Genomic DNA, 27,838 nt, shown 5'->3' with positions numbered 1-27,838 from the left:
CTAAACTGATAAACAGAAGAAAAAAAACCTTCCAGAATAGATTCCCATTCAACTGAAACCCAGAACATTGGGGTTGAAAAGTATTCTTTCCATGTAAGCTGACAGGAGAGTATGTTGAAGAGGCATCAAGAGTTTAGTTTCTAAGCAATTCAAACTCATCACTGGGACATCAGTCCAGGCTAAAAATCTTTTTAAGCAATGGGCCAAGTCGGTAGACTTTGATTTATAGGAAATGTTTCCCTTAAAAGTGGAGATGAGAATGACTCATGGACAATTTGCAATTAAGAAGCACGGCAGATGACAAAGATAGCCAAATCGTGCTCTTTGATATTAGAAAGTAACTACACTTGAAAATAACTTTATAATTGAATAAGGGCACATTAGGAAAATATGATTCAGAACCAATATTATAGTAATTACATAAAGGAAGCATAAATGAAATAACTGCAGGAAGAATATTTCCATTGAGATTATAAATGAGATTCTGGTGGAGCAGAAAGGCCTTTAATTGTAATTTAGTGAGCACTATAGCATTGTCTGCTCAGTGTGTTACTTCATCATATAAAAGAATATCTGCTAATTCTCACTAATAAGCACATGACAGCTCTTCATATTCCTTCATTACAGCTGATTAACTGTAAAAACAGTAGATATTCCTTTGTTGGAGAAAAAAAAAGTTCAGATTCTTTCAGGAAGACAGAACAAAGCAGTTGCGTTTCTACTACGCGTGATCCCAAGCTATTACTTGGGAGGTCTGGGGAATGTTAAGTGGTTCATAAAAAGAGCACCTGACTCCAGTTCCTCTAGCCTCGACTTTGCCTTCTTCCCATGTCTTGCGGCCCCACATCCTCCTGCATTTGAGGCTACGGCTTGTCATCAACCCCAAATCACAGGGAAACTTCCAGGGGGGTACTGCTCCTGGGAAATCCCTGGCAGGAGATATGACCATGATCATTTGGTGCCCAGATCTCTCAGGAACCTCTGGGATACGAGTGAGAGTCATTTTCTTCCTGGCCCCCACATTTCCTGGTTAGGAATCCCTCAGACTAGTCCAGGAAGAACTGCCCAGGACATGGACAGCAGGGATATGAGCGTGGGCTCTCACTGAAACCAAGGCTTCTGCTTCCCAAAGCCTATGAATCAACATCCCTGGTGAGAGGGAAGGGTTGTGTTCGTGCCTACAGAAACTGGAAGCGCCGCCCTGGCTTCTGCTGTCCCTCCTCCATCAGCCCCAGCAGCAGAGGGTGGGGAGGGCTCTCTTCATGGGTACCACAAAGCGCTGAAGGGACACTACATTATTCACTGTGTTAATTCGTCCCAGCAGCAGGGACAGAAGAGAGGGATCTCTGTGCATCAGGACACCCCACTTGGACCTGTAGTTCTCAAATGGCCAGAGGATGGAGCACCCCACACCTGTTTTGCAGATAAGACAGCACAGCAGGGCTCAGAGGTCAGCAGCCACTGCCTCAGGTCATCCAGCAGAGTACTAGAGAAGCAGGAAACAGTCAGGTTCATGTTATCCTCACCTGTAGGGGCTTTAACAAGCCTGGGCAGGAGGCAGAAGAGTGGAGGAAAACATGTTAAAGGCTTAGCAACTCAAAATTGAAACTGTAAGCCAAACATGTCTTAAGGCTTAAGAACTTGAAATTGAAACTGTAAGCTACCCATGTCCGTCAAGTACTTTACAAGGCAAAAGCCTCCTTAAAAGTATTTCCCTGTCCCTGCATGAAGGGACATAAAGCAAACCCGTTAGCCATCTTCCTTCTCAGTGTGCGGAGCTCAATAGTACATCCAGAAAGCCCTTTCAGCAGCTCTGCTATTCCCCTCACATACAGCAGTGTGGCTGGGCAAAGCCAGACAGTCTGACCTTGGGGATAAGGTGTTTGGAGCTGGCTAATGAGGCATGCCATGGCATTGAAGAAAGAAAGGCGCAGTCCCCAAAGAACTGACATTAACATCCACAGCAGTGGAGCATGGAGACCAGCATGTCATCCTCAGGACTCAAGTTAGACCTGGGTGCTGTGTCGCCACAGGTCTCCTCAGGCAGGGCATGTTGTCCAGCCTCCACTCAGATGTCTGAATAGACATGTCAACGATGGCAAAATGCAGACTGATTTCCTTAAACTTGTCAATTTGCGACTTAGACATTTTCAGAAGGCTCTGAGTGGCCTTAGGTAAAGTAGATGTTCTATCAGATGTAAACATCCCCCTGGCTCTCTTCCTCCACTTTCCCCAAATGCATGCCCTCCTCCTGAGAGAGGACATTCAGTTACGATGCTCATGTTCTTATTGTGCGTGGGGACAACCTCTTATGGATGGGTGGACACATACATATATACGTACATGATAATGGTAGATAGACAGATGACAGATTAATGAGTGATAGATGATGATAGGCAGATGACAGAATGAAAGAGTGATGTTAGATAAGTAATAAATGACAGTGGTAAATATTAATGGAGGATAGATAAATGTTAGATACATACATAGATGATAGATAATTGGCTATATGAAAAGAGAGAGAGAGAGAGCAAGATCTTATGCTTATTCTTAATGATATTGCTCATTATCTAGCTTGTTAAGGGCACAGGGAGAGTTCCTAGTCAAGTATTCTAACTAATAACAAATTGCCAATGAATACTGTCATCTCCCAGTTGAGTTATGACGACACACACCTAAACATTCCAACAATGATCATTATCTTTAATGATGTAGAAACCCCTTAAGCATCAACATCATCTATGATTGTGCTATAACAGATTTCATTAGCAAAACTCCAGATGTTTATCAAATGGGAGGGAGTGAGAGAAGGAGTGTGTGTGCGTGTGTGTGCGTGTGTGTGCATGTGAGTGTGTGGTGTGTGTGCATGTGTGTGTATGTGCATTCACGTGCCTATGAATGTGTGTGTACATGTGCATGCCTTGCATGTAAATGTGTGTGCATGTGAATGCGAGTGTGTGTGTGTGTGTGTGTGTGATATGTGTGTGCATGTGAGTATGAGGTATGTGGGGGGACATGTGAGTGTGTGTGTGATATGTGTGTGCATGTGAGTATGAGGTATGTGGGGGGACATGTGAGTGTGTGTGTGTGTGTGTGCATGTGAGTGTGGGGGGTGTGCATGTGTGTTAGGTTTGGGGGTGATCTTTTCGTAGTCAGCCTTACTCCAGAGAGGCCCCTGCATGTTTATGGACCACAGCAGAGTGTAGACTTCACCGTTGTTCCTTCCAGGAAGATCTCCAACACTTGGCTGAGCACCGGCTGGTTCACCATGACCATCGCCCTGGAGCTCTGTGACAGGATCAATGTGTACGGCATGGTGCCCCCGGACTTCTGCAGGTAGGACTGATTCTGCAAGCATTCTTCGTCAGCAGTACCATGCAGGGCTTACAAAGAATCTGATTCTGAGCATCAAGCGCAAAATGCGTCTAAGGCATCTTCTCTAGGCAACTAATTAGCAAGTCCCAAGTTCAGGCTCTAGAAACCGCATTTAATTAAGCGATATAAAATACTGAAAGTTTTTGTTTGTACTCCTAGAGAATTAATCCATCTTATGGCCTTCACTTGTCCTCTGAATATTTATCAGCCAAAAGCAATGCAATAATTGGCGTAATATTAATGATGAACAGGCATTAAGAAATATGAGTTTCTTTTTCATTTGGAAGAGTTGCAGTAATTTTTAAATGAATTCATGGGGGAAATTCCTTGGATGGAGAGTCTTGTTTCCTGAAATTAATATATTCCTCTGAGTCTCTTTTGCTTACCACATTCTAGCCTTGGTTCACTCACCTAGAGTCAAAATCACAGGCACGATTACGCAGATCTATCGCTTTAAGGGCAGTGAGCATACATCTCTGCTGCTTGATGCCTGAAGTCCCCTCCTGACCTGTGCCCTGGCAAAGTATGCCCAGACAAAGAAGCACTGAGCACTATTTAAGGGCTTGGGTGATGGAAGGTAGCGTACTTGAAAACGCAGGTGTAAAGTGAGCACTGAGGCCAATGAATTCTCTAAGTGCCTTAGCTTTCAGGAATGCCCATGGTCTCCTCACGATTCACCGCTAATTTTCAAATGGTCAAACCTATGCAAACCTATGTTATTTATACACATTAAGCAAATATATGCTTGCCTATCTTTTCATGATTTTAAACTTAAAAATGCCTCAAAGGTCTTGGGTCTTCTGGCAAAAATTATACTTTGAATACATACAGCAAGACTGAGGAATGAGGAAAAGTACTTAGTTATATCTCTGTTAGCCTTGTCTCTCTTCCTAAAACATGCCATATGCTGGGTATCGTACAAAGAATAAGAGTTTATTCAGCTCAGGGGTCTAGAGGCTAGCCTGTTCAAGACAGAGATTTGTGATGGGTGACGGATGGCCAGGACATAATGCAGTGTGAAGGTTAATCTCTGTCAAGATGACCAAGGGGGTGGAGGACTTCTCTGAGTATGTCTTTGAGGGTATTTCCTGAGAGGATTAACTGAGGAGGACAAAGCAAGCCCATGGACCTGAGTCCGAGTGTTCCCTTCTCTCTGTTCCTGACCCACAGGATAGGAACTGTTCTTTTCTGGGCACATCCTCCTCGCCATGATGGCCGAACCTTCTGAATCCAGGAGCTGAGATAAATCTTTCCTCCTTTAAGGGTTCCAGTCAGGTGCTGTGGTCATAGTGACGCAAAACCAGACAATAAACATTACAAGAGGGGTGTAGACAAGAGACAGAAAGCGGCTCTTGTAAAAGACCCACTTCAAGACCATCCAAGGATCCACAAATCTGTCAATCTGTTCAGAAGGACAGCACCCTTGTGACCAGACCCAGCCTTGTCATAAGTATCCTCCCTGGTCTTTCCTCTTGACCTCTAGAAGGTACAGGGTCTCCTATGTAACTCAGTCTGGTCTCAAACTCCCCATACTCCTGCCTCAGCTTCCTGAGTGCTAGGATTATAGTTATTCACCCTCATGCCTGGTGACTCTCCCACCCAGACCCTCAAACATAACGATTAAACTCTAAGGTCCACTGTGGCGTCTGCATTCAATCCCTAGCATGTCTGTTACCACGGTGCCACATTTTTCTTACTAACACAGCAATCCAGCACAATGGCCTCCTTGTTGGTATGTAAGTCATTCACAAAAGAGAAGAAACCTTGGGCATCCAGGCATCCCACACCAGGTCCAGATTGCAAGGCCCAAACCCAGCATGAATGAGCCTAAAGCAATGTTGAGCAAGTCACCTCATTGCCCTGTGTCTCAGCTTCCTTGACTGTGGACGTGGGTGTGTTGATAATAGAACCCACCACAGAATGTCATGGCTGGAATAAGTAAGCCAGTGCATGCAAGCTGTCTGGAAGGATGCCTTGCAAGGCATGCATTGGGTCCCTATCCAGCTCCTGATCATTGACGTCGCTGGCATTGTTCCCCCATTTAACTGTTGAGGTGCAAGAAATAGGTAGAATGGCATAGCAAAGCAAGCTGGCTCCTCCAGTCAACAGTCTAACAAAAGATATGCAAGGTGCCACTGTCAAAGCCGATATAATCATGTAATATCACCATTAGGATGCCAGGAAGAAAAAGCATGAATAAATTAAAATGTTAATGGCTTCAAGTGTTCAAGGAACTATATCATTTATTATGGAAAACAAATGAAAGGCAAGTTAACCTGTCATTTCTCTTATGCCCAGGCAGTTTCTCATGACATCATGTTCGCTAGGATGGAGACAATCTATAGAATGATATTAACAAGGGAATTAAGATAATGCCAACAAGCCATGTGTTGCCTCCAGCTCTGGACTTCAGCTCCTTAGCTGCCACTGAAAAGGTTCGGCAGTTGTCTGCCCAAGCTGCTCTGAGCAAAGACTTTTCAGAAGGGTTCTGCCGAGGTCGTGTCTCAGAGAGTGGAGTGTCAGGTGGCACCAGTGGGCAGGGTTGGGTGCTTCTGGGAACCTCTCCTCTTAGTCACAGCTGTTGAGGAAAGGGTAGGAAGGTGTGCTGTGGCAAAATCTCAATGACAGCAACCTAAGCAGGGAAGGGTTATTTTAGTTCACAGTTTGAAGATACAGTACATGCTGGCAGGGAGTCATAGAGACAGGAGCCTGAGGCCTCTGGTCACCTTGTATCCACCGGAAGTAGAGATGGACACAGGGGCTCAGTTCAGGGACCAACCCGTAGGATGATGCCAACCACATTTAGGGTGCGTCTTCCCATCACAACAAACCAATCTCAAAACTCCCTCACCCATAAGCCAAGAGGTCTGTCTGCTAGGTTAGTCTAGACTCTTTCAAGTTAATCATTAGTGTTAGCCACCACAATGAGAAGACACAGGAAGACACAGACTCATGCCTATGCCCACCCTTCATTGTCAAGATATGCGGACTGAATGGCAAGGGCCCAGTTCCCAACTGTGTGACGTTGAGCCTGGCTTCCCTTCTGTAAAGTGGACAGGAGACAATAACAACCAAACAAGCTGGCTGAGGAGAATGTGATAGCGAGGACAGCACCCTGCATACAGTGTTGAGGGAAGATGATCGTATAGCATTAATCTTACTGACAAGATTATGATGTAAGATACACAGGTCATTGATATTCTCCCAAGCATTATTTTGCAGTTACCTTCAAAGATATCAAGAATTTTGCTGGAAGAGTCACAGAATAGGACTCAGCTCTGTTATCTCAGCTGCTCACTCACCTAACCCACATCAGACTATGAGCATGGGGCGTCACTTGCCATGTGACTATGAAATGGCATTTTCTACAGTCCTCATCTAAGGATCAAATGCCTTTTGGAAATGATATCTTCCTCAGAAAATAAAAAACACAGTCTTTAAGTCTGCCTTTCTCTAACTGGACCATTCTGCCTTTAACTTCATTTTGAAAGTAGCTGAGGAGTAGCAAGGACCCCAACACCATATACGCACCCTAAGCTGTAGGAGTTAAGATGCACCGTATCACAAGGTTAATAATGGCTTGGCCTGGTTTGTGTGGTGGTGGCCCCTGAGCTGGCTGAATGCCCCAGAAGGTGACCTCCATATGGGCAGTCCTGTGTGTTTGATGCCATGTGTGGAGCCCCAGGGTGCCTGGCAGTGGATGGTTATTTTCCTTCATGCAGCAGGTGCTTTTTAGACATCAGGGAGGTGATGCTGCCCTCCACTCTCTCTTTAGTGGTCTAGAAAAAGGTTTTCCCATGGGAAAAACAAACCATTTCCACCAAGCTGTGACCTTGAAAAGGTTATTTGACTTTCACTGGTCGTTGATGACCTTGGTCAGGCTACTCGGTGACTATATCTCAGAGGTTTCAGCTCTCAGGTCTATAAAATGCTGGTGGCATCAGCACTGGTCTTGAGAATCTGTGATGAGGCCACTAGTAATGAGCTCAGCACCATCCTGAGGTTACAGAGGGGAAGTATTCACTAGTCTGAAAACGGGGAACCCACAGGCACAAGAGTGTTCAGTTACAGAGGGAGCTGGGTCCTGGAAAGGAAGGACACAAATGATCTTCAGTACGAGCCGGGTCTCATTTCTGCCCCACTGACAGTTCCCCACGTAAAGCTGCCAGCTACATGGAGACTATCTCAAGGCTGCTCAGAGAACTAACACTTCTCTGGCTTCTCCAGGTTCCCACAGCTCTCGCCATGGCACCAGACCTCAGCAACTGCTCATTTTCACAAATCAACTGCTTTAGACCAAGGCGCCATTGGTGCCTTCAAAAGAAGCCATCCATTAAGTTAATCACAGAGACTTTTGTTCACCTCACTAACCAATGTGGGGTGCTAGGGAGGTGATGAACAACGATGAATGAACCTGGGTCTAACTTCAGGGCCTGAATCCCATTTGATCAGAGTTTATTCGCGAAGGCCAGAAGGTTAGTGGTGCCTGTGGAGAAAATTCTCACGCGCCTGTCAGGGCATCCGGACTCTTGAGCTTTTCTGAAGTATCTATCCTTAGTTTTTCACCTGGAGTTGGAGGAATCTTTGCATTCCTGGGGTAAGGACACTGCCTCCTCACTTAACCAAAGGAAGACCCTCCCAGACCTGTAGAAAGGGCTCTTGTATAAGATTCCTCTATAATCAGAGATCTCCTGGCAAATAAGAGGTTGATGGCCTCTCTAGACTGAGATACAATCCCGCTTCTTTCTACTTTAAACACGGCATCCGTGGGCTTCGTAGGACAGTGTGACTGTCACTTCCTTGTTGTCAGGAAAACTGAAGCCCGGAGAGACAAAGGATTGCACTGACTCTAATAGTTAGACCGGCAGCTGGAATGGGAGCGGCTCCATGAATCAGCAGCCTTCTGCATGGGGCCAGAGAGGAATTTGGGGCTTGGGGTGGGGCTAAATTTTGAGAGGCAGAAAGTTGGGCAATCCATGAATCCCCAAGCTGCAGGTGTAAAGTGTGGGGTGGTGTTGGTCATCCTCTTCCACCAGCCTTACTGGAGGTCTGGCTGTCTCGTTCTACCCCATGGACCCCAGTAATCCTGAGTGGTCATTCAGCAACAAGAAAATTCCTAGTAGCCTCTAAAATACTGAGTAAATAGACTCTTTGGGAAGAAGTTTAGTCTCATATTCAATTCCTAGTAGCCTCTAAAATACTGAGTAAATAGACTCTTTGGGAAGAAGTTTAGTCTCATATTCATATTCGAAAACTACTAAGGGAAGTGGTAGATGTAGAAATGACCCTGGAGGCAGATAGGGGAATGTGCAAGACCCAGGGGCAGGGGGATTAACTCCTTGCTGAAAGCTGTCAGAGCAGCAAGCCCCTCCTCCCATGAGCCTGTCCCTGCCTTGGCCTCAAACTGCTCTTGCCAACCCTGGTTGTTTTCCTTTTCAGCTATATCCCCCAGCTGGTAGATCTCATCCCACTCCTGACCCTTATCATTTGACACAGCCCATGGGCTTCCGAAAGCTTTGAATGCAGAAATCATAGGCCCTCGCTTAGTCTGGCAGCTGTCCAGTAGGCACCTTTTGCACACTTTTCTGGTCCTGTCTTCTCCACCCACACAGATTTATTTCAGCCACGAAGAAAATCTTGCCAGAGAGCTGACCCTACGGACACCGTCCCTGCCCTCAGCGTGGAGGTTGCACTTCTTCCTTCCTTCATTTACCTGGAAACTGCTGCCTCTTCCCTAAGGAATGGTTTCTATTTCCTGTGTACACACCTCAAGCCAGCCCTGAGCTTAGAATAAACAGACGGTTTAATTCATCAACTTGGGTGATAATCTGAAGTGTAACGCTGGTTCCAATATTTTACTAATGAAGCCACAGACCTGAAACAGATGGCCAGTCAAGGTCCAGGAGCTGGTAAGGGACAGAAGTAGGATTTGAACCAGGATCTGCCAACCTGAAGAACCCACATTGTTATCCTTTGCCTTCCTGTTTAGCCATGATAGCCCTAGGAGTCAGTCCTGCAAGCTCACTTACTGTACCTCGACTCTGCCCAGCTCACTAATGTTTTCTCCAGCTCCTTCGTGTACCCACCTGCTCCTTAAGAGGAGGCAGTGATGTCTCAGTCCCCATTTGTATCTTTAGGTCTTGCTGCCATGTCCAGAGCATGGTGTGTATTCAGTATAAACCAGTTCGTTGATAAAACCAAAAGACTTTCCCTTGGGAGTTTACAAATTTGATTTGAGGCTAAGAGATGGCTCAGCGGTGAGGAACACATACTGTTCTTTCAGAGGACCTGAATTTGGTTCCCCGGACCCACAGCAGGTGGCTCACAACTTCCTGTAACTCCAGCTCTAGGGCTCCAACACCCCTGGTCACACACAGACACCATCACGTGTGGCACATACATTCAGACATACGTACATTAAAAATAAACCTTGAAGAAAAAGGAATTTAATTCAAAACATGCATTGCAAGTCAATGAAAGGGGCAACTAGCAAACACTACCTGCACACTCATTGCCAGGGAGGCTAGCATCCCATCCCCAGAGAGGGGCTTGAGTGCCAACCCCACCCGTCCTCCCTGGCCGGACTTCGTATCCTCAGAGTTCAGATGGCTGGAGAGAATTAACGGTGGACTGCCCCAGTGACAGCAGCAGAATCTATTGTTCTGTGTGCGACGGACCCTAAGTCATGCTATCTCCAGACCAGGAGCCAATGCACCATAAACCGCAGGAGATCTCTGTTATCATTGCTTTCTAAACTAAATCATGATGAGTATTTTTAATCTCATTTTTCCTTTGCAAATTATTTGCGATAATAATGGGCCAAGCATTTAAATTCTACCCAATAATCTTATTTCCGGTCATACTTAGCACATTACCGAGTTTACAACTCTCTGTTAGCCATCATTTCTTATTAATTAGTGGAGCAATGAGTCAGAGTAATCACCGTCATGGAACTAAATTAGTATCTCATCCCTAATGTGAAGGACATCTCAAAGGTATCGTGAATACCAGAGAGTTGATTCTGCTAGAATTATTAGCTAGTGAACATGAATAAAGCTGCCAGCAGAAGCGGCAGGGACGGTTCTGACTCATAGTCCCCTGAGCAGAATCTGACACTTATGGCGGGGTGGGGTGGGGTGGGGGGGGGGGCAGGTATAGAATGGAATGCCACCTGTGTGCCTCAAGCTCAGTGAAGCATGAAACTGCAGTGTGCCTCCTCCTGGCTGCTCGCTGCTGCCTCCCCCTTTGCCGCAGCTTGGTTGACGCTTGCCTGACACTGTTTCCACGGCCTGCTGTCTCCTCAGGGTGGATCGCTCTGAGACATCATGGTGCCATCTAGGAGTCAGGGTGGGGGCTCAGGAGAGCCCAGTGGCTTGCTCTCCTGTGCAGGAGGGCTCTGGAGCAGGCCGGCTGAAGAGTCAGCTACCCAGGCACACAGCCTCTGTCAATTCCACCCTCTTCATCTATTTCCTGAGTGGCAGACACCCTGGGTTCTCCCCAAACACAGAAATATGTCTAGAAAGTTCCCAGACTCCAGGGAACAGGGAAATGTGTTTTCAGGCTGATTTTGATGAAGCAGACAGTTGTGAAGCAATATTAGACAAAAAGTATGGCCTACTGGTGATAAGTCGGTAGATTCCTACGGCTTTCTTCAGCTTGTCCTGTCTTCTCTGTGCCTGGAGGGGAGGCTGTTTCCCTCCTCTGGGCTGAACGCTCTATGGTCTACTTTACAGGAAGGTCAAGAATTCTCTAAAGGGCCCTTCATGCGGGAGGGCAAGGAAAGAATGACTTTGCTTCTGCTGTCTTTTCGACAGGAAGACGTCACTTTTTGAGGTAGACTTTTCTGAACCCGAGTTGAAATATCCCTCCCAGGCACTTCAGTATTATGATATCCCCCGATTATTCAGATTACCTGCAAAATACTTTTCAAAAAGTGAAACATTGCAAAACCTTGTGACATAGATGGATAGATAGCTCAGCCAGAGTCCCCTTGGGCTGGGGTGGATAGCTCAGCCAGCGTCCCCTTGGGCTAAACTAGATGGCTCAGTCAGTGTCCCCTCAGGCTGAAGTGGATGGCTCAGCCATTAAAATACTGGCTGGTAAGCATGAAGACCCAAGTTGGAGCCTCAGAACCCATGAGGGGACACAGGTGTGCTGGCACAAGTTTGCAATCCCAGGACCGAAGAGCAGAGACCATGGATGCCCAGGGCTTCCTTACCATCCAGCTTCACCTGCTTGGTGAGCTCCAGGCCAGTGAGAGCCTGTGTCTCAAAAAAATAAAGTGGAAGACACCAGAAGAATGGCAGTTGAGTTTGTCTTCTGTCCTCCACAAACATGGTGGTACTCGTGAGAACATGCAACATACACACGCACATACACACACACACACACACACACACACACACACACACATCTTCTCTACCCTGACCGTATGAATAGAAACATATCCTAAAGAGTTTGGTTTTTTTTGTTTTAAAATCCATACATGAGATGATTTTTTACATTCAATAACATATCTGTTTAAAACAATTTTAGATTTGCACAAAAGCTGCCAGAGTAGTGCATAAAGAGTCCATTTGCCCTTTGTCTAACTATCTTGTGCTGAGGTTTTGCATAACTGTGATCTGATTACCAAAACTGAGACATTAGAATCAGTGTGATTCTCCACTAAACTCCAGAGTTCAGGGAAACCTCCTGTGGCTCTGCTAATAGCCTCTATCTCCTCCGAGACCCGTTTCAGGATTTCAGCACCCTTGCCCACCTTGCCATCGGTCTCTGCAGATCTCTCTTGCCTTCCGTGACCCTGTCACCTTTGACAGTACTGCTCTGTGCTCAGGCACTATGTAAAGTTCCCCAAGCATTGAACTTATGGGATATTTCCCTGTGATTAGCCTGATGCTGTTCCTTCCTGGGAAAGGGACCACAGATGTAGTCAGCCCTATGAGCATCTCCTGTCAAACTGTTCACGGTGGCACCATGTCTCTTTACTAGGCACGATACCTGGGCTCACAATGTCCTCTGCCTGGAATCTGAAGGTCTTAGCCTTTGCCAACATTTTGGAGCCACCTCGTGTGTCTCTTCAAGATAGAAAGAAAAGAAAGGGCTTCTTAATGTCCTTTTGGGAGGTAACTTGAGAGCCACTAAAATGGTACAAATGGCTAATTCTGGGATAATTAATTGCTTCTCTCCCTTGAGGAGCCTGTATGCATGCTGGGCAATGTCTTCCTTTCCCTGTGCTCTCCTGAAGAGCACACACCCCTACTTAGTGTGTGTTACTTTCTCCCAAGTGCCTCTCTTTCCTTTAATCCACATGCTTAAGCCTGCATTAAAAAACACCATTAATAATATCATCAGCGTTACTTCCCTAAACTGGTGAGTCCTGAAATTCCTTACAGCATCACAGCCATGAATCCTGTTTGGCCTGAGCTGAGGTCCCTTTAATTTACCAGGGAAATCCCTCAAGCTGGAGAAGATAGAATGTGGACCTGTGTCTCTGTCCTCTCACTTGTGACAATCATTTGATTGGCGGGATTCCTGCTGAATTTATTCATTGTACAATGAATAATTTTACATGGTCATTAACACATAGCCTGGGGGAGATAGATTAAGATCATGCTATTTCTCCATCTCTTTCCTACGAATGGTTTGTTGGAACACCTTGCTTTCAACAACCACCATGCTGTCCTGGAGTGTCATTTTTTTCTATACTTATTAATTGGAAACTTCTCAAAATGACAGCCTACTTCTCCATTTGTTAACTCTTTATTGCAATCCTCATGGGATTATAGATATTTATTTTGCCTCTTGAGTTTGATTATCCAATATTGCTGCTACTTATTTTGATGCTCAAACTTAAAGATGCTTCAAAAGCCACTTGTGCTGGGACCTCTCTGTATGACTCAAACTGGAATCCACAGGAGCAGCATGCTGATGATGATATTTCCTTAAAGATCCCATAAGCATCGCATGAGTTCCTTCGCTCTCTTCACCTGCTCTTTCTAAAAAAGAAAGAGCAAACCAGTCCTCCTTCGGTTGCTCTGTAGAACTCACTGTGGGCTTTGGGAAGTTAAGGCAGGGAGGGGAACTTACTCTGGGCCCATCTGCCCCAGCCCAGCCTCTTCTACTTCTCTGGCCCCAGACATGAGGTCCAACACTGCATCCCTTTTAATACAACCTTTGCATATGGAAATCGGATGCTGATGGTTTTCACGGGGTGAGGAACAGATAGAGGAAAAGGCATATTGAAGATGCAACAAACGAGCTTACAACCTGAAGCAAAGGAGGACTTTCTGAAGGGAAAGGCAGACTCCCATCTGAGAGGGCAGGTCCTACCCTGCCTCAGCTCTGTGTTCCCAAGGCCAGCTAAGGGCTCTGCAATTCTTTAGACAAAGTGTTCAAAGATGAAAACACCTTCACTTACATGAGTGGCCACTTGCACACCTCTGAAACCACGGTACCCAAACACATAAATCTAATCTCCCTGTAGGTGGTCAATATGAACCCAATAAGCTTTCATTCAAAGTGATGGTCCTTTTGGATAAGGGAATTGATCCCTAGCATCCGTTAGCTGACTTCCCATTACCCTCTATTCTGAGCTGCTCCATCCATCACATGATATTTTTAGAAACCTAATTGTTTCTTTAGTAGATTGGTGCCAATAAGATCCTAAAACCTAGGTGAATCACATTTAAAAAGCTGATTTGATATGAAAGAAAAGATTAACTCCTGTAATAGCATGGCAGAATGGATTTGGCAGCCTTCCCCAGTTATGCTATATGACCCTGCAGAGATGGATTCCACACATCTATTCCTTGTTATTTTGTTTGCTTGTTTGAGATTTGATTTATTTACTTATTGCTGGTGTTTTATGTTTGCTTTATAGAAGGTCCCCCTCTATAACCCAGGCTAGCCTGGAACTCACAGTGATCCTCCTGCCTCAACCTTTTAAGTGCTGTAACTACAGGCATGGTTCACGATGAAAGCTCTCTGTCCCTTTTTGCTTGTTGTTTATAGGGAGTGGCCTGTTCCAACCCGAGTTTTCTCCATCATGACTCTTCTGTGTTAGAAATGCTTTCTACTGAATTTCACACTGTTCCAAGTCCTCCTAGAATAGGGAGTCATTGAAATCTGCAAAGATTGAAGGGGCAGGTGAGCAGCCCTTGATCCAAGTCAGGCTTATCTTAGAGATGCAAAAGGGTTAACCAAGCACAGCATCTGGGCTAGCATGAGGAAGATACATCTCTCTTCCTGGAACAACTTAACCTAAGAGGAGAAAGCTGCCCAGGAGTTTATTGTTGTCAGAGCCACAGACTTGACACCTCTCCTGATAAAAGACTTGGTTCTCTGACCCCAGGAAGACTGCAACTCTAAAATTCATTTGAGTATCGATCCCCTCCAAAGAAAAAGAACAGGAGGGTAGCTAGCAGGGGGAGCATCTGGGGATAGCTCCTGTCTTAGAGGAAGGCCCTCAGGCATCAAGTTTTTTAAAACAAATGCAAGAGTCTTACTCAGCAGCCTGCTCCTTCCTCTAGCAGGAGTGTCTAACCTATTGACCTTGTGACATGCCATTGTGGTCTACACACGTGTTAGACTGTAGTCACAGCTATCTTGGGATACACATGGCAGCAGACTAGACATATCTAGTGGCTCAGAACAGCAAAGGTTGTCTGATATGAGCCTTGATGGAGTTAGTTGTCTACTGTTCAAGCCCAGAAGAAGTGGGAGCACTATTCTAGAATGAGACTAGCCAGACACCAGAACACATTTGTCCCTTGTCCCCAACACAGGCACACGTATGTTAGAACTGGTCTACCACCTTGAAGAAGCTGATCAAGTATTCTTTTCTGAGGCAGAGATGGGGATATAGTATAAACATGCTAGGACTGTCAGTCTCCCCTGAAGGGATGGGCGAGTTGGGAATTTCTAGACCAAGAGACACTAGACGCTGGACGTAGGGTCCATCTACAAAACTAAGAATAAAACAGTGACTGCCTGCTGGCTGTCAGAGTTAGAATCAGTGGAGGAGAAAATTTCTGTAGTGATTTGGCACGCAGCTGCTCACTCCACCCAAGGACAGAGACTCAAACATCGCTTATTACCTCCATACTAGGCACAGCCCCAGAAACGAGATAAATCCCTCTCCTCGCAGCAGACAATAGGTAGGTAAGCAAGAGCAGTTTCAAGGAGATTAATTTGCCAAGGAAACTGATAGGTGAGCGAAGGGGACAGAAGGTGATGATTCAGGGAGTGTCTTAGTTATTGTCCTATAGCTATGATGAGATGCCATGACTAAGACTGCTTAGAAACAAAAGTTTCGGGGTTAGTCCCATGACAATCACGGCAGGGAGCATGGTAACATGCAGCAGACATGGTGCTTGGAGCAGTAGCTGAGAGCTTATAATCCTGATCCACAAACGGAAGCAGAGAGCGTTGCGCCTGGCATGGGCTTTTGAAACCTTACCCCCATCTCCCCCACCCCCAGTGACACACTCTCTCCAACACGGCCACACCCCCTAATCCTAAACAGCCCAACTGGGACATGAACCTTCAAATATCTGCGCCCATGAGGATCATTCGTATTCAAACCACCACAAGGAGGATGCGTTTGATTTCCAACAGGGAGAAGGATGAACTTACGAGGAAGATTCCAGACAGTGGTCGCCCTCATGGGCAAAGGCTCTGCCATAGAGACAAAGTGGGTACAGCTGACAGTCAGAACGTTCAGCCTGCCTGAAGCAGAGCGAGCAAGGCTGGGGTGGCTTAGGACAGGGCTCCAGAGAGGAGCCAGGGCATGGACTGTCCTTGAAATCCTGCTCACTGGGAAGCCCCTGTGGATACAGGATGCTGCAGAGGGCAGGGCAGGACAGACTGGTTCTGTTTGGGTTTCTGAAGCTCTCGGGCTGTGGGGAGTTTAGTAACAAGTGTGGAACTAGAGTGTTAGTGTCACGGCTCATGTATGTTGTGCCTAAAGCAGGAGACCTGAACATCCAACAGCACGTGTCCAAGCCCTCTGACGCCGCACTTGCTTTACAGCCTCAAACCATTTTTGTTCTCTTATGCTCCAACACCAGGAAAACCATCGGCTGAAGTTCATTTGATGAGAAAATCTGATCTGTGTTTATCAGCTTATAAGAGTAACATTCTTCTTGAATTGGACAATTAAAGTTTTTTGTTTTTTTTTTTTTTTTTTTTTTTTTTTTTTTTTTTTTTTTGGTTTTTCAAGACAAGCGTTTCTCTGCAGCTTTGTTAGAGCCTGTCCTGGACCTAGCTCTTGTAGACCAGGCTGGCCTCGAACTCACAGAGATCTGCCTGCCTCTGCCTCCGAGTGCTGGGATTAAAAGCGTGCGCCAACCACCGCCCGGCTAAAAAAAGCATGTTTTTATTTTGGTGTGTGGTTTGGGTTTTCATTTTGTTTCTGCTCTCTTCCGCTTTAATAGTGATCTCCCTTTCCTCCCACAGGGATCCTAAGCACCCTTCAGTACCTTATCATTACTACGAGCCTTCTGGACCCGATGAATGTACAATGTACCCTCTCGCACGAGCGAGGACGCAAGGGCAGGTCACCACCGTTTATCACAGAGAAACGGGTGTTTAAGAACTGGGCACGGACATTCAACATTCGCTTTTTCCAGCCAGACTGGAAACCAGAGCCACCTGCTGTGAACAACGCTGAGGATAAGCCTGTGTTCTGAGGTATGCGCCACATCAGACCCAAGAGGAAGGACTTAACTCCAGGCTGGGAATGGGAGCTGGTCAGTGGTGCCGTTCAGCACCATGGACAGAACCCCACGGCCCGAGACCGGCACCTCCTAATGAGTGCTGAACCCTCATTCAGTGACACTGCCATGGCGAGGAACACTCCAGGGTGGAAGTATTGCCTTCGAAACCGGAACAGGAGCAGCCCAACACCTTTAATTGCATTTCTTTACAGATGTCCACGTCAAAAGACTTTTCTATCAGGTTATAGCCTAACCTGACCAATAATCGGTGTCATTTGTCACACTCTGTGATTTGTAAAAGCCTGAAAGAACGGACATGATTCTGAAGAGCACATCTCCAACGATTTTCATAAAGCAAATGTCTGCTATTTATTTATTGAGAGTTTTTAGTGTTACTCTAGGCAGTATTTTTATAGATTATGATTATGTGGCAATTTATGCTCCCTACTCTTTAATCCTGAATGGTGGTTGGAACGTGTAGAATCAGGCCGAGGACTTACTGAATTCACAATGCTCGTTATTAGCCTGCAATCGGTGTTGGACGTGGAAATGTGTGGCATTGTTTGAACCCCTCGGCTTCAGGCAAATTGCTCTTTCAAAACAAGAACAGCTAGAACACTTTCTGATGTACATAAATGTTCAAAAGAACAAAACTGAAAACCAAAAACTACATTATTAAAACAAAAAAGATGCTAATGAGAGGGATTTAAAGATACAGCAGCTTTCTTCAGTAGTAACTGATTTAAGTAATTTCTCTTTAAGTTCTGCTTTCCTCGTCTTTAGAATGCACCAGAAGATCCCTTGAGTTCCTCTTGCAAATCTAAGATTGTAGGCGCCTCTCGCTGACCTCCATGAAGATTAGACATGTGCATTGATGGAACTCTGACAGTAGCTGGAAACTGTAAGTCAGGGTGAAGATGTTAGGGTCCCCTGGGTAGGAATCAGGTTTCTTCATTGGCCTCTCTTGTCTAAACTCTATCCCTTGCCTCTCTAAGAAAGTGAGAGGAGCGAGCGGGTGGAGGCTTCTGAGTGTTCTCCTGACTATGGGTGCCAAGAGCTGCCCTTTCTTGAGAAGAGAACACAAAGACATTCTCCGTCTCCCAGCTCACTGTCCCATGGACCGTTCTGACCCACGCACTGGCTGCAAGTCTTAGGATATGAAGGACTCCTCCCTCACCCACTTCATTCAAACCAAGGTAGCTAGGATGACAGATTTTCATTTTAAAAGGTATGTTGCTCAGAAAAGTAAGAATTTCTACGCTTTTCTTTGCACACTGCCAAAGGAGCATTAGTGTCTCTAATGACAGATTTGAAAGCAGCCGCTGATGTCATGAGAAAACAGGCATTGCTTTCAGCAACAGGACAGGGCTTGGATTAAAGGTGTCTCCCATCACAGCTCTTTCCCCTCTTCTTAATTAGTGATAATTTCCCTTTCCCTTTCACTCAGTAGAACTATTAATTATGCAGAGTACCATTGTGGAGACACAAATACAGCCCAGGGATTCAGACAGCAAAAACAAGGTATTATTGTGGTATGGCTTGAGTTATTAAAAGTCAGTTTTAAAAATGATATTGCTGTCTAAGGCTTCATGGATTTATTCCTCAAGTGTCTTCTGGGTTTTTGTAGGAAAATGAATTTTATTCTACCACAGCATGGCCTCTGAGCAGTGTTTTTATGAACACAAGAAGAAGGGTGTGAATAACACACGATTGATTGACAGGTCACCTTCACAATCCCTTTAAGAGATCATTTGTTGAAATCTAAGTGGCTCCTTTGGCAATTCCTGTACTTAGGGAAATTTGGAAAGGCATGCCTGCCGGAATGTAACTATATCACCTGGCCTACTATTGCACTCGTTTGAGTATCATTAGGTTGGATTTCCTTTTTAAAAGGAAGAAAAACCCATAAAGAACATCAAGACAAGCCCATCTTTTGTTTCCTCCTCTCAAATACGCAAAAGAAGGAGAAGCAACCAAACGCCCAGAATGCAGCTACAATATGTGACTTCATACACACACACACACACATATACACACACGCACACATACACACACGTACATAATCTTTTAAAAAACATGGTGTAGCTAAGTGTAAGAAATATCACTTGGGTCATGGTTTTACTGCAGCACTAAAGAAAACGCCAAGACCGCTGCTGGCTTGCGCTGATGGACCTGGTTGTGGGCAATTGAGCTCATGTCTTACTGCTATCATTTCCCAACTGTCAGACTTAATGCCATTCAACACCATTAAACAGAAACTCTGATATAAAGACACAAAGGCCTGTTTACAGACTTCACGATTTCAGGCGATTTGAAGCCTCTGTCATACTTGGTATGCTACACACCTTTTTCTTCTCTTCCCAGTGGCATCATCGGACTCCTCCTGGCTTTTGAGACCACAGTAATACGATGCCACAGCTGGCCGATCCCCGGCTTCTGTTATTTCAACACAAGAGCATTTGGCAGAGGCCATTACAATAGATAGCCTTTATGGGCAAAGATACAGGAATCCACAAACAAAATCAATCACTTCAAATGGCCCATAAAAAGAGGAATCTCACATTTAATATTCTACAGTAAATATTCACCCAAGAAAGCTCACATTAAAAGAACATTAGGAGGTAAATATTCAGTGTGCTGCATGCGGACTTGGCTGTGTGGTTCCCATTCCCAGGAATGGGCATTAGGGAGCTGAGCCCCTCGCTTTGTTCACCTGCTCTTTACTCCTTAGACAGAGGCACAGAAGCAGATAGATTCAGGGACACACAGGTTCTAAGAGCACGGAGTTAGTTCAGTGCTTCATGAAATGAAATAAGAACAAAGTCCTGCACCTGAAGGGTAAGCTGTGTGGCCTCTTGGAATCCTTAGATTACTGCCAGATTCATGTTCCAGGGACGGGGCACCTGTCTTTCAATCCTCCCTATCTCTAAACCATCCGAACTACATTAGAGCAGACACAGATAATCTCATATTGAAATAAACACTATATTTCAAATTTCAAAGGACTTTTTAGATGGCAAATGGACGGTAGGAAGTGAAAGGCAATGCAGAGATGCTGTTAGGATGAAGACAGCACTGTTTAAATACCTACGAACCTGTTTTATACTCTCCAGACATTTGCCCCGGGGTCTCCCAGAGGGAATCCTGCCCTGAGAGAAGACCCAAGCTTCTCTCCTGGTCGGCCCATTCCACAGCAGCTAGCCTTCATTCCTCATCCTGCTTCTCTCGAGCCCCCATCTCTCCACATCCTGTGTCTTCTAAAGCCTCCAGTGCTGTGGTAGGGAGGGCCTCCCGGTGGGCTGTTAACTCCAGACCTGTCTAGGAACAGATTCAGTGCAGGGCCTCCTAAAGCAGCGGCGTGGTGGGTGCCAGAGTCTACCCCACTACAAGAATGTCACCCTCTCTGAAGTTTCTCAAAAACAAAACCCTCAAAACCTAAAATCCAAAGCCTGAGGCGGTGGGGCAAGAGGCTTTCCAGGTGCCGAGGTTTTAGCACACGCACCAGAAGACATCGGAAGTGGAAAGCGGCGAGGCTGTTCCGAGGGTTTGGAAGGTTGCAGCTCACTCCCCCACCTACTCAGGGTACTGAAATGTAAATGAAAAACAAAAGGCTGAGATCCTGTTTTGTACTTGTGCCCCGACGATGACAAGCTACCTTGGATCGTCCGTGTCTTTCTATGTACGTGTCTGTTAGACTAGACTGTAAGCTCATGAGGGCAGGGGCTGTGTCTCCTTTGTCTTTGTAGCCCCACACCTAGTTCAGTGCCTTGCACACAATAGGCGCTCAATAAATGTCTGTTGTTGGTGTTGACCACTTTCCTGCTGACTCATTGGATTGTTGCTCGGACACAAATACGTTCTACTGTAAAAGAACAAGCCATCCAGTGGGCTGTGAGGTAGATAAATTTCAAGTGGGTTTTACAAGGTCAGTTTCTAAGCACACAATGTGTTCAGTCAACAGCGCTGACCTACATTTGGGTAGGACAACCTTGCAGAGTTCATTAGGTTTGCTAATGCTGGCTGGACTGAACACACAGAGAAGGTAAAGTTCAGCGAGCTTTGTGTTTTCGCCGTTAGCGAAGTGCTCTGAGCACAAATTAAATTTAATATTGACAAATGCTACAGCAAGTGCAGACAGGCAAAATAAACAGCAAGGACTCCAACTCCAGTGGCTAGACTACAAAGGGAAGGCTAAACAGAGGCGAGACACAGATAACCTTCCCCTTGGCTGACTACTTTGTGTGGGTGCTGGGACAACCATATCAAAATTAGGGATACACTCCACCTTAAAAGAAATAAAAAGGTAACACAAAAGCAGAGAACAGTTTTGTTCCCATGAAGCAGATATGAAGTTCTATCGCTATCAGGAAGGGAGGGGAAGAACATGGAAGGTACCCAGGGACTCCGGCCGTCACTTGGGCCAGCTGCTGGAGCCTGTCATTCCTGGAAGCAGCAGAGGCAAGGCAGGGAGCTGGTAAAGGTGAGCAAGCCGCCACAGGGCTTCTCTCCAAAGGACAATGTTGTAGCCTTTTTGAGCTTGGGGACACTCCCCATTCTCACTGTCTGCCCCTCCACATCCTCAGTCAGTTTTCTCAATTTCATTTGCTGAAGCTGAGGAAAAGGCCTGGGGGATTCTGCGTGGAGCAGGACAGTGCTTGTTCTTGGACTAGAATTAGACATTTCCCAAACTTGGTGATGGAATTGTTAAGGAAGTCATTCTAACAGGACTTCAGACTCTCAAACAAGGGCAGTGTAGAGCCCCTGGCACATACTGTGCCGCTCTGTTCTGGGGAGCGTGTCTGCCCCCCACTCCCGAAAGTCACTACTCTGTCCTGGGGAGCACGCCTGCCCCCTGAAGTCTCCACTCTGTTCCTGGGGAGCAGCCTGCCCCCTGAAGTCTCCACCCTGTCCTGGGGAGCATGCCTGCCCCTGAGGCCTCCACCCTGTCCTGGGGAGCACGCCTGCCCCCTGAGGCCTCCACCCTGTCCTGGGGAAGCACGCCTGCCCCCTGAGGCCTCCACTCTGTCCTGGGGAGCACGCCTGCCCCCCACGCAGTCACAATTCTGTCCTGAGAAGCGTGCTTTCCGCCCTGAAGTCATCTTTGCATCTCTGGTTCTTTACTAATGAAATCAGTTTCTTCAGTTCCCAAATTAGGAAATCCACGAGGATAAATCAAAATGTTACACTATACTACTAAGTAGCTAGTAGTGTGCTCTATATATCATTTACAACATGTATCCTGTTTTGCCACAATCCCACCCACCTTAATCGCTGGCCCTCTTACCCCCCCAACTTTTCTGTGGGCTTTCCCTCTATAATGCATTCAGCAATCAAAATAGTCTCATTACTTCCTGTTCCCATTCACAGATGTAACACTGAGGCAAGAGACACTTCATAAACTCCCCAGAGTCATAACTCTGTTAACTGGGGAAGCATATTAGGAGCCAGACAGTCTAGCCTATTTCTGGAGTTTCTAATCTGTTGTCACCTAGAGCTCTTGACAGAAATTAAACTTATACGTAATCATTTCTGTCAGAATGTTCAATATGTAGTATTTGACACACACTAAATATACACAAATATGTAATTTATGAAGGAGGCATCCCACCCTTAAAGCACCTGCAGGTCTCTCCTGACCTCAAGAGTTTCCATTCCGTTGCTTTCTAACTCGCTTCATTACACAGAGATGCATCTATAAATGCTGTGCTGTTTGGCTTTGCCCACTCATAAATATCATACAACCGCTAGGAGACTTCATAGGGGCTCCTGAAATTGGCTTCTTTTCCTAAGTGTGTTTCTTTCCTTTCCACGTAACTACTTTATTTTCACCATCATTCTGTCCGCTGTGTGGCATACTCACACTGCTGGGGGTAAATGGAGCCCTGGAACACACCGAGATAGGGAAGAGTTATTCTGCTTGTGACCCTAGCCAGTGACCAGAAACCTGACTTAGGAGACAGAAGGTGGAGCCTGATTCCCTCCACCTGGAGGCGCTCGCTTCCCCACAAAATCTGTCTGTAATGAATGAGATGGGGAGCAGAGCTGGTGACCCGAGAGCCTGCCCCAGTTCTCAGAGCCCTGCCCTACTTGCTCTTTACTTCTCACCGAGTTCGTATACACCAAACCAATCTGAGCCTACCTAAGCCTATAAATAAACCCCAGATACAGCCTCTTTGCCAGACGCCCCCACTGGGTCCCCTCTCAGCTGCCAAGAGCTTTCTCTCTCGCTTAATATAATAAATACTCATCTCTTCCCTCTATGATGTCAGTGCACCCCATTCTTAATGGTCACAAGACAGCATCTCAGAGGAGAAGGTTTGCACATAGTATACATCGTATTTCTACCTGTTCTTCCCAGTTATCAATTGCTACTAATAGCTACAATTTATTTTTTTTCAATGCTATGGAAATTCTTGGGAGTTCTCATTCATACATATAATAATTTCTTAGAGCACAAACCTGGGAATAAAAAAGCTGGGTTGTCTGTACAGCAAGACTATTCTCATGGCAAGACGTACCAGACTGATTTCCAATGTGTTGGGGGCTGGTCCTCCCAGCAGGGATGCCCATGTTCTTAGCATACTTAGTATTTCCAGCTAACCCTCCACCCAGTCCGTGGCACAAACCATCCTCCTTAAAATCTTACCTGCCTGTCCTCAGTTCCTGACGCAGGTTACCACTCCACTATCATGCCTCCCTTCTGGGGCTCACCTCATCTGCCAATGGCTGCCATTCCTGACCACTTCCTGCTCATCCCCTTCGCCTCTTTCCTGAATGGACTAGTGTTGCTATTCCTCCCAGCTGAAACACTCCCTCCTGGAGCAAAGTGAAAGGCCCCCGGGACTCAGGAAATAAGCAAAACATACAAGGCCTAAGTAAAGGAAACTTACAAGGTTCAGAGAATCCTGAAAACAGCAAGACCCCAAGTCCCCTGCTCACCGTCACATAAGCAAGTACCAATTGCTGCGGACGGTCTCTCTGGGTGACTAAGCTGCTGTCAAGTCTTGATGGGAGCTGTAGGCACAGTGCTTTCGTGAACCCCCTGTGGTAGGGCAGGCTTTCTGGTGACAGGGCTTCCCATAAGGCACACAGGTTGCTCAATAAACTCAGTGACTCCCAGGACAGACTTGAGGGGAATTGTTTCTCTGGCCTGCTGTCAATGCCTTTTGGGGGTTGAATGTCTCCCCGTCAGTTTATCTTCTGTCCTAGACATGACTCTTGTTGGTGACACATGTTCTTACTGCGTCTCTCACTCTGTGGAATCTCCTGATTGAAAGCCCGGTTTCCAACTTACATGATTACAGCGCCACCCTGCTTTTGATAGCCCCCACTACTCCTGATCAGTATTCTCTTGTGTTCTATCTCCACCCTTTCAGAATCTCTGCCACAATTTTTGTATAATATGATGGAAGTCACTGACACCAGCTGCTCCAGCACTATTTCCTGAAAGTTTCCTTTTCCGCCATGACCCTGTACTTACACTGCCATAAGTGGGCATTTGTTTTTGCTCTCTGGTCTGCTCAGCGCCAACCCATTCATTGTCTGTCCCTGTGCAGATGCTGCCCACTCTCAAATACTGCAGCTTGGCCCTAAGTCTTGAGTCTTTAGGGCACCTACACTATACTCTTGCTTTTTCTCTGAGGAATATCTCGCTTGATCCTTTAAAAAAAATCTCTTTTTTAAATCTTACAATTATCCATCAGTGGCTCACAAATGGATGCAGACAGATTGATGAACTTTACACACCCAAAGTACAGAACACCGTCATTTCCCTGGGTTTCTCCAGACAGTTCTTACCAGGTAACCACTTGGCAGAAAAATTCTATTTTGCTTATTTTTAAATTTTGTCCAAATGTAATCCAATGCTATATAGACTTTAATATCTACTTTATCTTAGTGCAAATTATGTTTCTAAGATTTATCCCTGGGGCTGGGGATATAGCTTAGTGATGGGGTGTTTGCCTGGTATGTATGAGGACCGGGGTTCCGAGCTTTTGGGGGTGTCCCACCCCGAAAGATTTATCTCCACTATTCTACATAGTCACAGCTCTTTGTCTCACTGCCACACAGTGCACATAACTTTGGAACTGGTGATTCCAATCTGAGTAGTTAACTGTTTAGATACATTATTAGTGCAGTCATTTAGAGCATTCTCATGCCTGTACCTTGGTGAACTATTAGTCCATTTGGGTGACTATAACACGACACCACGAGGTGGGACTACAAACAATATATCTCTCACAGTTAGGAAGACCAAGATGAGAGTAGCAGCATCATTTGGTTCTGATGAGGATCCCCTTTGCATGGTGGATGGTTTCTCATTCCCAGGTAAAAAGAGGGCAAGAGAGTCATTTGGGGCATCCTTTATAAAGATAATGATCCCACTTAGGACTTTAGCATGTGAAATGCTCCATCTATAACTGTTAACTGAACATTTATTTGTAATGGACACATTTCAAAGGGTAGCATTGCACCTTGCTCTAGGTCTCAACACATAATGTCAAGTGATTTTCCAAAGTGGTCGGAGCCATTTACGCGCCCACCAGTAATACCTGAGAGCTCCAGTTGCCTTTCACCCTTCCAAGGCTGTGTAGTCATATCTCCCATGGCTTTTTAGATTCATCTCTGATGGATAACGGAATTGAGCATCCCTTAATGCCCCATTGAGCCATTTGCGTAGCATCCTCTGGGGTGTCAGTGTTCTGAGCTTTTGCCTGATCTTTTACTGAGATGCCGTGCATTTCCCCACCTTTATATAGCAACAACTCAAGCCTTTGGTTGGACGGGAACAACAATGCGTTGCTTGGCTATTCACTGTCTTAATGAAATATTTTGGTGATTCTAAAGGTTCTTAATTTGATTAGTCAAAAGTTACTTATATTTTATATACAATACAATCTGTGTCCTACTTAAGGGCTCTAAAGCCCTAAAATCATGAAGCTAATCTTTGTTCCTTCTAGAAGTGTTATTCTTTGTCCCTTTTCAAATCTGACGTAGGATCCATCTCAGACTGACTTGCGGCTCAGCGTGAAGGGTGGGCTGAGTTGTTTCTTTGCTCACTGAGTCCCCCGACAGACACAGCCATTCTCTGTGTAGTGCTTTCTCCACCACACTGGATGCTTCTCTCATGATAAGTTATGTGTTGGATGACTTCTTGATTCTGAATTATGCCCCATTTTAGCCTTCCAATACACCACAGAATTATGATGCATTTATAGGTTTTGACATCTAGAAGAAAAGGCTGCTAGCTTATTCATCTTAAAAATGGCTCTAGTCAATATTAGTCTTGCTGCACTTTATTTCCATAGACAATGTTACAAGAGGATATTCTTTTGTCTTTAATAAAACCTCATAGAGTTTTCATTTGGAACGCATTGATTACGTGGATCTGCCTGAGAACAACTGATACTTGTTGATATGAAGTCTTTTGATTTATGAATACAATTTGGGAGTTTTCTATACAGAGGGCATAAAGGTTTGAATGAGAAACATCTCCCAAGGGCTCAGGCATTTGAACACTTGACCCCTAGCTAGTGTTTTGGAAGGTTATGGAGCCCTCAAGAGGTGGGCTCTTCCCAGAGGACACCGTTAACGCAGACTTGAGTCTTGCCCACTTCAGCTTCCTTCTCTGCTCTTGTGTGAGGTGGAGATGTAGGTCTCAGCCTCCTGGCCCAGACTCCTGCGCCATGCCTCCCCATCCTTCCCTTAGTTATACCAGAAAATGACTAAGAGGCCTACCACATCTTTCTGTCTATCTTCTCGTAGGGATTTTTGATCATTCTATGCTATAATATTTATTATTGACCTCTAATCTTCCTATGATTAATGCTTCAATATTTTCAGAAATTGTGAAAAGATCAGAGTAACTAACTCTATTAACCCTTCACAGTGCGTGCTATTTATTATTCATTTTAACTTCAAATTACAACAGCCATAAAGTTTGTTCTTTGTTGATGACTGGCTTATACTCCCAGCATTCTTTGCATTTGCCCCTGCACACAGCCTGCTGGGAGCTTGTTTCCTTCTTAGTTTTCTAGTTTCAAAGGCGGGTCTTCTGGGACAGTGTCCCACAGATTTTGCTTGTCACACACAACTTTACTTCGTTTCCATTTTTGAAGGACACTTTCTCCTGAACTCTGGAGTCGTCCCTTTGTTGTCTGTGACATCATCCCGCTTCAGAGTCCTTTATAAAAACACGGTTGTTATTCAGTCTGAATGGTGCACGTTTCAGTGACTCCACACTGTATTCCCATGCAGGCTTCACAGACACTGGGAGCTAAAAATTGATCTGCTTTCCCCCATCAACTTCAATAAATATAAGATTGCATTAATTTTTTAAATAACAGGCTCTTTGACTAATTGATTAAACATTTGCTTTCAATTTAATTAAATTATGTTCTTTGTCATTCTTGTTCTTTTTTCCATTTTATTAGGGCTCCATTCTTGTTTTCTTGTGTCTTACCTTAAAGAAATCTCAGCTAGCAATTTATTTTTAATCTCTTATTTTCTACCAAGAATCTTATGGTTCTATTTGTATTCTCGTTCACTCTTTCTCTCTCTCACACTCTGGCTTTGTTTTTCTGGAAGGCCCTGGCTACAGGAAATGTTTGAGGCTTTTCGCATGAAAAGTTATAATTATCAAGAATCTTCTATGGTGGTATTTTGAGAATATGCAAATATTCTTTCTCATTATATTTTTATCAGCCCTAGCATCCATTAATAATGCTTGCTGGAGTGATTATTGC

General features: G+C 45.3%; 1 protein-coding gene across 1 annotated transcript in view; it reads left to right on the top strand.

The window, feature by feature from the left end:
* The window catches only part of St6galnac5 (ST6 N-acetylgalactosaminide alpha-2,6-sialyltransferase 5), a 144,628-nt gene extending 127,562 nt beyond the window's left edge, over window positions 1-17,066 (top strand). The window contains 3 exon segments of the mRNA XM_038312123.1: window positions 3,229-3,336; window positions 16,834-16,903; window positions 16,905-17,066. Of these exon segments, the coding sequence (XP_038168051.1) occupies window positions 3,229-3,336; window positions 16,834-16,903; window positions 16,905-17,066 (340 nt within the window).
* The last annotated feature ends 10,772 nt before the right edge of the window (window positions 17,067-27,838 follow it).

Source organism: Arvicola amphibius, chromosome 14, assembly GCF_903992535.2.
Source record: "Arvicola amphibius chromosome 14, mArvAmp1.2, whole genome shotgun sequence".
In the NCBI taxonomy this organism is placed as follows: Eukaryota; Metazoa; Chordata; class Mammalia; order Rodentia; family Cricetidae; genus Arvicola; species Arvicola amphibius.
The sequence above is the reverse complement of the archived record's forward strand: the minus strand, read 5'-3'. Positions and strand labels throughout refer to the sequence as shown.